Raw genomic sequence first — 15,218 nt, 5'->3', positions numbered from 1 at the left:
CCATCATTACACCCACAGGATGTTTTATTCTTTGCTTTTATTGTTATTTTTATTTCTTTTGCATTTGTTGTGATTATTTTGAATTACCACCGTGTATGAAATGTGCTTTATGAATAGAGCTGAAACAACTAATCAATTTAATCAATTAAAATCGATTATTAAAATAGTTGTCAACTAATTTAGTCATCGATTAGTTGCTAAATAACTTTTATTTGCCGTAAGCGGCTCATTTCGTGCATATTTTAAATCTGCGGTGACCAAAGTGTGGCAGTAATGAGCCACCGGAGGTTTTACTCAGCCAGTACAGCAGGAGAAGTAGCGAATAGCCAATAGCTGGCCTCGTTTTATGTCACGTGCTTCCCGCACAGCGTCTCTGCTAGTGATGGGCGATACTGCAAATTTCGGTATCGATCCAATACCAAGTAAATACAGGGCCAGTATCGCCGATATCGATACTTTTTCATTTTAAAAGCATGCACTTGAACATGCACGTCCCTGTGCTAGAGCAGTGTGTCATGATTTATGAGGTGAATGCATCATTAATATACTAAATCTGAATATGTTTTCATGACTACTAGGCCTAAATATTTTGTGATTTGTGCTCTCAACTCGCCTGTAATTAGACTTTTACAAAACTACCCTAATTATAGTACTAGCCTACTACTAGCCTACTGTTCAAAAGTTTGGGGTCTGTAAGATTTTTAATTCTCTTATGCATTTATTTGATCAAAAATACAGTAAAAACTGTAATATTACAATTATCTGTTTTCTATGCCATAGTAAACTGTAATTTATTCATGTGATCAAAGCTGAATTTTCGGCATCATTACTCCAGTGATGATGATATTTAATTTTAATATGCTGATTTGCTGCTCAGGAAACATTTCTTATTATTATCAATGTTGAAAAGAGTTTCATATTTTTGTGGAAATCATGATAGAATTATTTGATCAACAAAGTTGAAAGAACAGCATTTATATTAAGTAGATTTTTTTTAACAGTGTAAAACCCTTGACTGTCACTTTTGATCAATTTAATGCATCGATCCTTGTTGAATAAAAATATTAATTTCATTAAAAAAATCTTACTGATGTCAACATTTTGAACCGTTATGTACACTTTTGGTTTGTTTATTGCGAAATAACTCCCGATTGTTTCTCTAAGCAAGGCTTCGTTCCCCAAACGCACTGGGCCTGTGAGCTCAGCGAAGCACCAGCATCCAACGCTCTCTGTGATTGATTGGTTTCGTCTTGTATCCAGATGACTAGGAGAAAAAGTTCTATCCTATACAATTATCCGCTAACATTCGCTTATTTTTTCACTTAGAAGCTTATTTTACGCACTGAATTGCGTGCTAAATGAAAAACATTACTGGTAAAACACACACATTTGGATCGATATTTTTATGTGAGGATTGATCCTTTTCGATACCACGTCAGTATCGAAGTATTGATACTTCAGAATCGATCCGCCCATTACTAGTCTCTGCAGCATTCAGCGAGATGGCGGAGGCAGGCGGCAGTGGAGTAAGCTCGAGAAAGAAAAAGAAAAAAGCGGAAGATAAAACTAATCGAACGAAGTCATCCAAAGTGAGGGAGCCTTCAGAAAAGAAGAGTAACCTGTAAACTCGGCACTACTGAACTGGCCTGGCACGGGAGCACTACGTCTCTGCACGAGCACCTTAAACGAGAACCCGTGTGTGTGGAAGCGGAGGACCAAGCACCGGCACGGTGAGTTTACGCCACGCAAAAATACTTGTCAGTTATATAATGTATCGACACATGATTGTCGTTGTTTAACCTCTTAACCCCCACCTGAACCGAGCACACTTTCTCCAGTTTGGATCTAAAAGCGTTGAAATAGCAAGGATGAAAGCGCAACAAAAATGTGATGAAAACATGATAAAAGACTAACGGAAAAAAGGCCACAAAAAAGTTACAAAAACAACAACAAAGCAGCAACTAAAGAGCGAGAAAAACGTGCCAGACAAGCAACAATAACACAACAAATAAAGTCGAACTGGAGACAATACGCTCGATTAAGGCGGGGGGTAAGAGGTTAATATAACGCCATACAGTGATAGAAATATTGGTGCTGATTTGTTCATAATTAAAATGAAAATGTTCGTTTTGGTTTTAAAATCGTACTTGTGTCATTTTTTTGTGCGTTTTAGGAAGAAACAAACCAATCTTAGTGATTTTGTGTGCAACAAGAGGATACTCACCCCTCAGCAATGTGCACCATTGACAGACAATGCTTTAAACATGCTAGTGAAGGACATGAGACCGCTCTCGATGGTGGAAGGAGCAGGCTTCCAACAAATGTTAAAGTCATTCAATCCAGGTTACACTATCCCCTCTGGAACGCATTTTGCAAGGTTGTTGGTCAAGAAATACAATGCCACAGTGGATCAAGTGAAATCAACTATCTCAGCCATTGACAGCAAAGTGGCTCTGACTGCAGACATTTGGACTAGTGTAGCCACTGGGAATACTTGGGAATCACACGCCACTACATTGGAATCGACTGGCAAATGGAGTCAATTTGCCTCTCTACTATGCCGTTGGAGGAGAGACATACTGCCCAAAATATTGCAGGGTGGCTCGAAGAAATATTGGACAAATTTGAATTTCTTCCTGATAAAATATCTGCTATTGTGCACGACAATGGGGCCAACATTGTGGCTGCTGCTCGACTACTGGAGGAGAAACACGGATGGGCCTCTCTCAGATGCACAGGTCACACACTGCAGCTTGTTCTCACCTCTGCTCTTAAACACCAGATCATTGTCAAAGCGGTTGGAGCTTCATGATGCCTTGTTGAGCATTTTAAAAGAAGTGAACTTGCATCCACCAAACTGAAGCAAAAACAACAACAAATGGGCACAACTGAACACAAACTTATCCAAGATGTTAGTACTAGATGGAATAGTACCTATCACATGATCAGTCGCCGGCTCGAGCAACGGTGGCCTGTTACTGCCACGCTGTCGGACCTAACTGTGACAAAAACAGGCAAGCAATATTTAGACTTAAAACCAGACCAATGGAGCCTAATTGAAGAGCTTTCCACAGCCCTGAAGCCTTTTGACTGCCACAGAGTACATGAGTGGTGAAAAATACACCATTCACCACTGGTAAAAGGATTGGTCAAGTCAATGCAAGGTATGGATTTTGAAACACCAGGTGCACAAGCGTTCCTTCAGCTTGAACAACGATGGAAGAGTGAAACCACTTTCTGTGACACATCACATAACACTGTAATCCTTAGTTCTTCCCTGGATCCAAGGTTTCGCAAACTAAAGTTTCTTTCTTCTGAGGACAGCTTCAAAGTTCAAGTCAAAGTCCAAATGAAGGCAGCTGAAATGGAGCAGCTGTGTCCAGCACCACACAGCACCTGACACTACACCACCTGCTCCTGAAACGGTTCCTGTCTCCTTAATTGATTCTCTTCTGGACTCGGACACCAGCAGTGAGGAAGAAGCCAAGGAAGGAGAAGCTGAGGAGCTCAGTAGGAAAGTCAGGCAGGAGGTCCTCACGTACTTTGGTGAGAAGCCCATTCCCAAGGGGGAAAATCCGTTAGAGTGATGGAAGTTGAATGAGGTGAAATATCCATTTTTGTCAAGATTAGCAAAGTCCTACCTCTGTATACCAAGCACTTCCACACCAGCAGAGCGGCTGTTTTAACATAGGAAACATAGCCTCTAAGAAGAGAGCAAGCCTAAGCCCTGAACATTTGGACATGCTGACCTTTTTGCACTGCAATGCAAAGTTTCTTCTCAAATGAGTGAATAGTGTTCTGCCTCATTTCCCACAGGTAGTCGAATCCCTGTCAATTCAGGCATAAGCTGTTTTGTTTAACATTTTATCGCTTTATTACATTTTTGAATTTTGCACTGTTATAAGGACCACTACATATTTAAATCCGATGAAAATCACAGTGTGCAAAGACTTTTATTTGTGCAGATTCTGCAGTACAGTGTTGTTTGCAAATGTTTAGTCGTAAAAGCTGATAACATTGCGGTTTAAAGCTTTACAAACATGTTCTGTGATCAGTTTGTCGTTTACCAGTTCATAATTCAGTCTTGCAGCCTAATTATGACTGAATGAGAGAGAAAAAAAAGTGCATTTCAAATACATTTAAACATTTACCTAAGTATTCACTGCTCTTTTTCCACACAGCAGGTTTTGTGTGTGTCCAATTTTTTTCTGGACAACCTTCTGATGGATTTTACTTTAAATCTTACTTTAAAATGTGAGTTCCATTCAGGTTTCATGCCATTGGCACTTTATTCGAAGGATTGTTTACAATTTCACAGCATAAGCTATAAAGCTGTCTCCCAGGTATAAGCTGTGTGTTTACAGGAAAAAAATGATAAAATGCAATTTTATTCTGTTTTATTCTTATTCTTCATGAAAATATGTTCTGAAAGATCCCGTAATAAGCTTTGTTCGGGATGTTAAACTACTTTAGGAGCCCTAAGGACTGCCATGGTGAAAACATTATTTGAAATCTCCCTGTGAAATCTGCTAGAGTACGTATGGGTCAGTGTTTTGATTGCAGAAGAGTTCGACAAAGGATTACTAACACATAATAAAACACAACTCCAGGTATGTTTTTGATGAGGATATGACAATGCAAAATGGTTAAAATCTCTAAAACGTCTATGTTGAATGATAAAGACCCTTTGTTAATAATTTACTTGGGGGAAAAATGGGCAAAACTAAAATATAAGTACATAAACCGATGAATCGATGAATCGTAAAAATAATCGACCGATTAATCGATTATCAAAATAATCGTTAGTTGCAGCCCTATTTATGAATAAAACTTGCCTTGTTTTGCCAGTTAGAGACCAATGAGCGTCTATATAGAATCAGTTCTTGAGTTCTCCTGTGAGGATCTGCAGGTGATACTGTGTGTGTGTGTGTGTGTGTGTGTGTGTGTGTGTGTGTGTGTGTGTGTGTGTGTGTGTGTGTGTGTGAGATCACCTAGGGCCTCATTTATAAACTTTGCGTAGGATTTGCGTCAGAAGTGGTGTACGGATGAAACATAGGACGTGCGTACGCACAGAATTATTCGGATTTATAAAACCGTGCGCACGCACATCCTACGCAGTTTTCCCTTAATAAATCACAATCAACTCTAAATGTAGCGCAGCTTTTGCGGCTTCATGTCACGCCCATAGTTGCCCATAAATAGTCCGTGAAACGCCCACAAGTTAACGTTCATCGATTGCGAAATCATGGCAAACACAGAGGAAAACCAAGAAACGTGACTTCACTCAATGTGAAGTAGAAACTTCGTTGGCGAGGTGGAAAAGAGGAGTAAACTGTTGTTTGGAGGGCACAGTCTAATGCCAGAAAGGCACTTGAGTGGCAAAAGGTTGCAGACGCCGTTAATGCTGCAGCCTCACGACCGCGGACGAAATAAAAAAGAAATGGTCAGACATCAAAGTCGATGCAAAAAAGCGTCTAGCGCTCCATCGCCAGAGGATGAATTGCATAACATGCCAATATTATTGCAGAAAATATTTCACTTTTCTTTTTGCAAATATGTGTTAATTTTAGGGCTGTCAAAAGATTAATCGCGATTAATCGCATCCAAAATAAAAGTTTGTGTTTACATAATATATGTGTGTGTACTGTGTATAATTATTTTGTATATATAAATACACACACATGCATGTATATATTTAAGAAATATTTGCATACATATACTGTATATATATTTATATATTTATATAGTTTATATTATATATAAATATAATTTTTTATATATATAAATAACACATTTTTCTTAAATATATACATGCATGTGTGTGTATTTATATATACAAATTTAATTATACACAGTACACACACATATATTATTAAAAATAAACTTTTATTTTGGATCCGATTAATCGCGATTAATCTTTTGACAGCCCTAGTTAATTTTTGTTTGTTTTACACTGCAGATCGATCAAACGGGTGTTTGTGTAGGCTGTTAATTGTAAGACCTGCTTTGTGAAGTCTTCATGTTATTTATGAGAGGCAGTATTGCCATTTCTTTTACACAACGGTCTACAGTTTCACACACTTTCACGTGTTTCTTCCATCTTCCAATATAAAAACATTATTAATACATCAAATAAACATTCAGTTAATCAAATTAGAGTTGATAATAATACAATACTTCATGACTCCTAATCTATTGCGCAAGAATTTAATCAGCATTTTTCTTCAGTTTGGTCTACTTTAGTATCTGCCTCTTACATGAATACTGATATTTGTAATGAGACTGCATCATGTAATAGTTCATTTTCATTTGGGAAGATTGCTCCAATTGATGTTCAGAGTGCCATTGATGAATTAAAAGTGACTAGTGGTGAAGGATTAGATGGAATTGAAAATGGGTATCTTAAATTAACTTCACATATTCTTATGTATCCACTAGCTGATTTATTTAATCTTTCTTTGTCTACATGTGAGTTGCCGGTGATCTGGAAATGTGCACGCATTACTCCACTTGTACTTGATCTCAATAATTATAGACCAATATCTATTATATGTTCTATATCTAAAGTTTTTGAAAAATGTATTTATAAACAACTTTCAAACTATTTATGTATTAATAATATTCTATCATCATCATCTCAATCTGGTTTAGGTCTAATCATTCCACAACTACTGCATTACTTAAGTTTACAACTGATGTGTTTTCAGCTTCAGATAATGGCAAGCTCACAGGTGCTATTCTTCTTGATTTGACTAAAGCTTTTGATTTGGTTGATCGTTATTTGCTTTTAGATAAACTTCATGCTATTGGTTTTTCAAAAAATACAATTTTGTGGTTTAATTCATATCTGCACAACAGGAAACAATGTGTTGTCCTAAATGGGAATAAATTCAGCAAAGAGGTGTGCCTCAAGGTTCAGTTCTGGGACCACTTCTTTTTTCTATTTATGTAAATAATCTACCGTTACTTCTTAAAAACTGTCAGGTTCAACTTTATGCGGATGATACTGTCATATATACATTTAATTCTGACCCTATACAAATTCAATCATCTCTTCAATCGGATTCTAATAGTTTACAAGACTGGCTTTTGGCTAATAAATTAGTGCTTAATAAAACCAAGTCATATACTATGATTTTTGGTTCTAGACATAAACTTAATTCCAAAACCTGTTCTTGTGTTATATCATGTAAAGACGGTACTCCTCTGCATAGAGTTAACACTATTAAATATCTTGGTGTATGGCTTGATTCTAAACTCTCCTTTAAACCACACATTAATCATGTTTTACGAAAAGTCAATGTTGGAATGAGTATCTTGCATCAATCTCGAAATTGCTTCTCTTATAGTGTTCGTAAGAAACTAGTTGCTCAATTAATATTTCCGTTTTTTGATTACTGTGATGTGGTTTATCAGACGGCATTAAAATCTGATCTTGTCTCACTTAATTCGGCATATAATAGAATTTGCAGATTTGTTTCAGGATGCTCTTTTTCCACTCGCCACTGTACAATCTATGATGCACTTCAGAGGCCATCTTTGAACGTGAGAAGGCAGATTCACTGGCTCCAATTTATATTTAAATGTATTTACTTTGATTATCCTAGTTATCTACAGCAATACTTTGTACTCTTTTCTTCAAACCACCAAGTTAGGCATTCTGTCCAGACTTACTTACTTGTTCCTCGTATTAAAAAAACAATTGGTAAGAGAGCATTTATGTTTAAAGCCCTATTAGACTGGAATAATTTGCCTGTAGATATTAGATCCATTACTTCATTTTGGTTGTTTAAACAATCTTTATTATCTTATTTTAAAGTAGATTGCACATGCTATCATTGAAACTGTCGTTGTTGTTATGTGTACTGTTGCTTTTCTTTTTTATTGTCATTGCTATATATTTTTTGTTGCTGGTGTTTTGTTGTTTGCCTGTTTGTTGATGTATTGTTAATTGTAATCTTGTTATGTTCTTTAAGTTGTAATTGTGTTTCATTGTAAGGACCCCCTCGAAAACGAGATGATACATCTCAAGGGGTTAATCCTAATAAATTCTAATAATACAGCGTGCGTGCGTGTGTGTGTGTGTGTGTGTGTGTGTGTGAGTGAGTGATCACCTGATCTGCTTGAGTTCTCCTGTGAGGATCTGCAGGTGATACAGCGTGTGTGTGAGTGTGTGTGTGTGTGTGTGTGTGTGTGTGTGTGTGATCACCTGATCTGCTTGAGTTCTCCTGTGAGGATCTGCAGGTGATACAGCGTGTGTGTGAGTGTGTGTGTGTGTGTGTGTGTGTGTGTGTGTGTGTGTGTGTGATCACCTGATCTGCTTGAGTTCTCCTGTGAGGATCTGCAGGTGATACAGCGTGTGTGTGTGTGTGTGTGTGTGTGTGTGTGTGTGTGTGTGTGTGTGTGTGTGAGAGTGATCACCTGATCTGCTTGAGTTCTCCTGTGAGGATCTGCAGGTGATACAGCGTGTGTGTGTGTGTGTGTGTGTGTGTGTGTGTGTGTGTGTGTGTGTGTGTGTGTGTGTGTGTGTGTGAGTGATCACCTGATCTGCTTGAGTTCTCCTGTGAGGATCTGCAGGTGATACAGCACTCGTCCCACTGCGAGCACCACCTGTGTGTTGTTACACGACGCCACGCTGATGTTCCTGCCCTGCGGCTCCTTCCACTCGCTCGCCAGAGCCTTGCTGTCCTGAGTGACCAGGCGCACGGAGCCCGACGTGATCTAAACACACACACACACACACGTCAACACAGGATTCGAACACCACCCTATCCTGTGTGCTTCAGGTGTGTGTGAGCGCACCTGTATGAGTTGCTGATGCGCTACATTCCCACAGAAGAACGTCTGCTGATTATCCACAAACCCCGGCAGCTCCGTCTCCTCCACCTCCTCTCCGCTGAGCATCAGCACCCTGACACACACACACACACACACACACACACACACACACACACGACAGTGATGAGCATGCGAGGTGTAGTTCAGCTCTGGACTGAAGTAAACTCAACTCACCTGGTCTGACCGACGAAAGACAGAACCAGCATGTCATCAGTGTTTCTGCTCGACTCTGAGCGCAGCGGCCACAGTCCTGACACACACACACACACACACACACACACACAGTGTTACTCTGCCAGTCCTTACAAATACACACACACACACACACACACAGTGTTACTCTGCCAGTCCTTACAAATACACACACACACACACACACACACACACACACACACACACACACACACACACACACACACACACACACACACAGTATTACTCTGCCACGCCTGACAATAAAACAAAGCACATTTATAAAAGTGATCCACAATATTAAAAAAAAAAACTCAGAAGGTACGGCTGCAAAAATTAATTTAGAATTTAGTTGTAGGATTATTTCCTTTATTATAAAAAAAAGTGGGCCGGATCGGCTTGAGGAGTGTTTACCAACAGAGCTGTAGTTTGTTTATTAAGCGTGCAGGGCAACCACCCAGTAGAGCATTACAATAATCTAGCCTTGAGGTCATGAACGCATGAACTAACTGTTCCGCATTTGTCAATGAGAGCATATGGCGTAATTTAGATATATTGTTAAGATGGAAGAATGCGGTTTTACAGACACTAGACACGTGACTTTAAAATGAAAGATTGGTATCAAAGAGCACACCCAGGTTCCAGAACTGCCAACCTTGAAATTAGTTTGAGTACCATCAGAGGGACAGGACGGGACATGGGGTTTGGGGGGGGGGGGGCATGCATTATATTGCATTGCATATAATGTGTGCTGGTCAACTACTCTAAAATTAAGAAACCCCTAGAACACAGTAAAAAAACAAAACAAAAAAACATAGAAACATTGTGTGTACAATTAGTGTGTGTACAATTAAGATAGGCTACTTAATTTATTATCCCAATATCCAAAAATGATACTAAATTCCACAGGGAAAAGGGCTTATATTTGTGACGTGCTGTCTCTGCATTTGAACACTGCACATTTTAAACAGCACACGCATTAGCTGAATAAATGTTAGCCAGTACAATCATATTTATAGAAAACAGTTGAGAGTGAATAGACAGGAGTCCAATAATAGCACAACAAATCACTTCTTCTAAAAAGAATATCAAGTATAAGTTAGACGAATCCGACATGTAATGAGGGCTGTGTTAACAGTAAAACGTCCATCATTTAACGAATTTTAAAAACACGGATGGATAATACAAAATGCTTTCTGACATTTTGACAGAAAAAAAACAAGCAAGAACAAAATCTAAACTTATCCCGTCAATTTTCATTTTACAGTTTATCTTCTCTCTCTGTGTTTGTGAGAGAGAGCTCGCGCAGCACAGAGACATCGGTACTTTTAATCCATAAGTAACGAACGCGCTAGTTTTCATGCAAAAATAAATATGTAACATAATTAGGTACTTTAATTATTATTAACACAATAACAACACATGAAGGCTACGTTTCTCAACACTGAGAGTGAATGAATAAACGCTTGTTTCTCCAGACTTATCCACAAATCACAGCACTTTCATAATCACTAAACCATAGCGATTTCAAACTTATTTAGATTTATTGTTCAGCATTACTTCAGCATTTTATAATATGCACGGCTGAATGATGTCTCCCGCTTATCTGAGGGACCATAAATGACGGAGTATTTTAAGATAATCCATGCGATCCGTGTGATCATCGAATCCAGAGGATTAAGTTAACTCAGTACAATATTCCAGCTTTCCACATTGAGCCCAGGCCGTTTCCCTTCAGGGGTCAGAGGTACCGCGACTACGGTCCTCTTACATCAGTCCGACGGCGGGAGTGGAAGGGGGATCCAGCGGGATGCTTTATTGCTGTCGATTTTCAGTCTCTGTTTAATGATAGGCTTTACTCATCTGCCAATCATCCCCGCTTGCTATTTGGGGAATGAACCCAGCTCTATGATTGGGACTGTCATATTACATAACATGAGAACACTTTTATTAAATCGTTGTGAATTCATTGGGTTTAGCTACCGTTTTCAACGCGTTGTCCCAGGAAGAGCGTACACATTCTAACAAGCATACTTCTGAGGCGGAGTTGGTGACACGTTGTATTAGTCGTTATATTTGATTATTACATAAGTCATTTAATTAAATGATCACATCGAAACATTTTACAATCCTAATAGCCCTTTATTTATATTAAAAACCCACCTCATTCATTTGGTGAGGAACATAGCGTTTTGAGCTGCATTTGCAGACCCTGTCATGCTGTTGGCTATATGCCACTGCAGAGGATGCAAATTGCAGTATTAAGGCTAATGATTCATCGATTAATTGATCGTTAATTGAAACGACGATCGATCATGGGAATTTGTGAAAATTGACATCCCTAGTCACCAGGTTTTTGCGTAGTTTAGAGTGACAAATGCGTACAGGTTGGCAGGTGTTAGACAGTATTCTAGACTATTACGTGAGGAAATTTTTGGTCCAATAATTAGAATCTCAGTTTTTTCAGAGTTTAGAAGTAGGAAATTACTAGTCATCCAATTTTTTATATCAGCTATGCATTCTGTTAATTTTGTGAATTGGTAAGTTTCGTCAGGGCGTGAAGAAATATAGAGCTAAGTATCATCAGCATAACAGTGAAAACTAATGCCATGTTTCCTAATGATATCTCCTAATGGTAGCATGTACAGAGTGAACAGCAGCGGTCCTAGTACTGAGCCTTGTGGTACGCCATACTGAACTTGTGATCGATGAGACATCTCTTCATTTACTGCTACAAACTGATAACGGTCAGATAAGTATGATTTAAACCATGCTCATGCAATTCCACTAATGCCAACATAATTTTAGAGTCTATTTAAAATATAATTGCTGGAAAAGAGAGTCAAAAGTTTGTCTCTCAGTGACGCGAGTCAGCTAGCAGACGGTCGGTTTAGCCAGGCTGTCTCCTGACCTGAGCCCCAGTTTGTCATGTTTGAGCTGAAAGACTATGAGACGATGTGCCATATTACTAGAGAGAAGGGCACCACCATTCCAGGAGGGGATCTCGAACTTTGAGAACTTCCTCTGTTTCTCTGACTGGAAATATAACTTTCGGGAGAGTGCTAGAGCTCCTCAGGTTGTATTTTTGGTGGAAAATCTGTTGAAATGATAATTATTTCTAAATGTGATGTAAACAGTGTCCTGACAACAAATAAACAGAAAAGGACATGGTTGAATTAGGTACGTGTATCCTCTCTCTTTTGTGAAATAACGGCAAACCACTTTATTTCTGTGTGACTAATGTGCAATCCTGACACAAAGTAATTCATTATGATCCATGTATCACTTATTATTGTAACCCTGTGGTAAAACATCGATGGCAAACATCGAACGGCCACTTTTATCATGTTATAACATGTTCGTTTTACGATCTCGCTAGTGTCCAGTGATTTCTTTCTGATTCGTTTTCTTATAAAACTTCCATTTGTTGGTGAAATGATGCGTGTGTGTGCGACGCTGTTCCAGAGCGGCGTGTTACGGGTGTGTTTTAGTGAAGCGCTGCGGTGGAGAAACAGCAGTTTTAGACTCGGTGTTCCTGACCCGAGGCTATTGGCCCCGCCCGCCTGTTTAAGCCCTGCTCACACTGGCCCGACAGTAGAAACACTGAGGACACTGTTCACACACACACACACACACACACACACACACAAAGCAAAGCAAGGGTTCACAAAAATGCTGCACACTGCTGATTCAAGATGAAACTGCCAAAATGCAAATATGTTATAGAAGTCGTGCTGAATCTGTGGTTCCTGATGATGGGCAGATCAGCTCCCAGCAGAGTTTGACAGATACTGACAGTGAATTGGAAACTGAGAGTCCAAATAATATATAAAACTGATAAAGAAATATAAACGTGCAGTTTTTGTTCCCCAATTCAACACGTTACACGACTGAAACATCAACACATACAGCAGAGAAAATAACTAAAGAAAATATAGAGATATATTGTGATTCACAGCATATTAGCAGCAGGAGATCAACAGCAAAGATCTGACCTTTGATCCCGGGCAGGTCGATACTGGCATGCTCATGGATCCCTATACCGTTACGAATAATCCTCAGAGAGCCTTCCTTAAACGCTCCGGAGCACGTCACCAACTGCAGGAACACACACAGACAGGCTTCATCCTAGCTGATGATACACTGCTTCACTGATGTGATAAAGCTAGTTACAGAATCAAAAAGGGTCAAACATGAACTCCTAACAAACGATGTTAATGTCACGTAGGGCTGCAACGGCGCATCAACGTAAAAGATTACATCGATTACATAAATTAGTCGATTTGCGTGGAATGCATCGATGCGTCGCGCTGTTTATATTCCCCAATGTTGCCGGCATTTGTCAATATGTTGTTAAACACCAGTTGTATAAAGTGTTTAATTCTGCTCTGACAGACTAACAGCAGGAGCACTGAACGATATTACTGACGTGATCAGAGTGTCAGAGAATCAGATGATCCTCTTCAGCCTCACAAAGATTGAGGACGTGAAACCTGTCTGTCACAGCTCCATGTTTTATATGATTTATGATGATGTGGTGTGGTGTGTGGTGTTGTGTGGGTGTGGTGTTGTGTGTGGGTGTGGTGTGGTGTGTGGGTGTGGTGTGTGGTGTGGGTGTGGTGTGTGGTGTGGGTGTGGTGTTGTGTGGGTGTGGTGTGGGTGTGGTGTGTGGTGTGCGGTGTGGGTGTGGTGTTGTGTGTGGGTGTGGTGTGTGGGTGTGGTGTGGTGTGGTGTGGTGTGTGGTGTTGTGTGGATGTGGTGTTGTGTGGATGTGGTGTTGTGTGGGTGTGGTGTTGTGTGGGTGTGGTGTGGTGTGTGGTGTGGTGTGGGTGTGTGGGTGTGTGTGTTGTGTGTGGGTGGTGTAGGTGTTGTATGTGGGTAGTGTGGGTGTTGTGTGGTGTGGTGTGTGGTGTGTGGGTGGTGTGGGTGTTGTGTGTGGGTGGTGTGGGTGTGGTGTGTGGGTGGTGTGGGTGTTGGGTGGTGTGGGGTGTTGTGTGTGGGTGATGTGGGTCTGGTGTGTGGGTGGTGTGGGTGTGGTGTGGTGTGGTGTGTTGTTGTGTGGGTGTGGTGTGTGGGTGTGGTGTGGTGTGGTGTGGTGTGTGGTGTGGGTGTGGTGTGGTGTTGGGTGTGGGTGTGGTGTTGGATGTGGTGTTGTGTGGATGTGGTGTTGTGTGGATGTGGTGTTGTGTGGATGTGGTGTGGGTGTGGGGTGGTGTTGTGTGGATGTGGTGTTGTGTGGATGTGGTGTTGTGTGGGTGTTGTGTGGGTGTGGTGTTGTGTGGGTGGTGTTGTGTGGGTGTGGTGAGGTGTGGGGTGTTGTGTGTGGGTGATGTGGGTCTGGTGTGTGGGTGGTGTGGGTGTGGTGTGGTGTGTTGTTGTGTGGTGTGTGGGTGTGGTGTGGTGTGGTGTGTGGTGTGGGTGTGGTGTGGTGTTGGGTGTGGGTGTGGGTGTGGTGTTGGGTGTGGTGTTGTGTGGATGTGGTGTTGTGTGGATGTGGTGTTGTGTGGGTGTTGTGTGGGTGTGGTGTGTGGTGTGGGTGTGGTGTTGTGTGGGTGTGGTGAGGTGTGGTGTGGTGTGTGTGGGTGTGGGTGTGGGGTGGTGTTGTGTGTGGGTGGTGTGGGTGTTGTGTGGTGCGGGTGTGGTGTGTGGGTGTGGTGTGTGGGTGTGGTGTGGGTGTGGTGTGTGGGTGGTGTGGTGTGTGGGTGGTGTGGGTGTGGTGTGTGGGTGTGGTGTGTGGTGTGGGTGTTGTGTGTGGGTGGTGTGGTGTGTGGGTGGTGTGGGTGTTGTGTGGTGTGGGTGTGGTGTGTGGGTGTTGTGTGTGGGTGGTGTGGTGTGTGGGTGGTGTGGGTGTTGTGTGGTGTGGGTGTGGTGTGTGGGTGTGGGTGTGGGTGTTGTGTGTGGGTGGTGTGGTGTGTGAGTGGTGTGGGTGTTGTGTGGTGTGGGTGTGGTGTGTGGGTGTGGTGTGGGTGTTGTGTGTGGGTGGTGTGGTGTGTGGTGTGGGTGTGGGTGTGGTGTGGTGTGTGGTGTGGTGTTGTGTGTGGTATGGTGTGGGTGTGGTGTGGGTGTGTGGTGTGTGGGTGTGGTGTGGTGTGTGGTGTGGTGTGTGGGTGGTGTGGGTGTTGTGTGGGTGTGGGGTGGTGTTGTGTGTGGCTGGTGTGGGTGTTGTGTGGTGTGGGTGTGGGTGTGGT

General features: G+C 41.2%; 1 protein-coding gene across 1 annotated transcript in view; it reads right to left on the bottom strand.

Annotated features, from left to right (window-relative positions):
• ddb1 (damage-specific DNA binding protein 1) overlaps positions 1 to 15,218 on the bottom strand; it is a 96,005-nt gene that overhangs the window by 42,005 nt on the left and 38,782 nt on the right. The window contains exons 10-13 of the mRNA XM_079873405.1: positions 13,026 to 13,128; positions 9,013 to 9,088; positions 8,803 to 8,911; positions 8,543 to 8,721 (exon numbers count right to left, since the gene is read on the bottom strand). Of these exons, the coding sequence (XP_079729531.1) occupies positions 8,543 to 8,721; positions 8,803 to 8,911; positions 9,013 to 9,088; positions 13,026 to 13,128 (467 nt within the window). The remainder of the gene's footprint in view (positions 1 to 8,542; positions 8,722 to 8,802; positions 8,912 to 9,012; positions 9,089 to 13,025; positions 13,129 to 15,218) is intronic.

This window comes from Squalius cephalus (genome assembly GCF_949319135.1).
Source record: "Squalius cephalus genome assembly, chromosome: 6".
Lineage (NCBI taxonomy): Eukaryota > Metazoa > Chordata > Actinopteri > Cypriniformes > Leuciscidae > Squalius > Squalius cephalus.
This window is presented reverse-complemented; position numbering and strand designations above follow the sequence as displayed.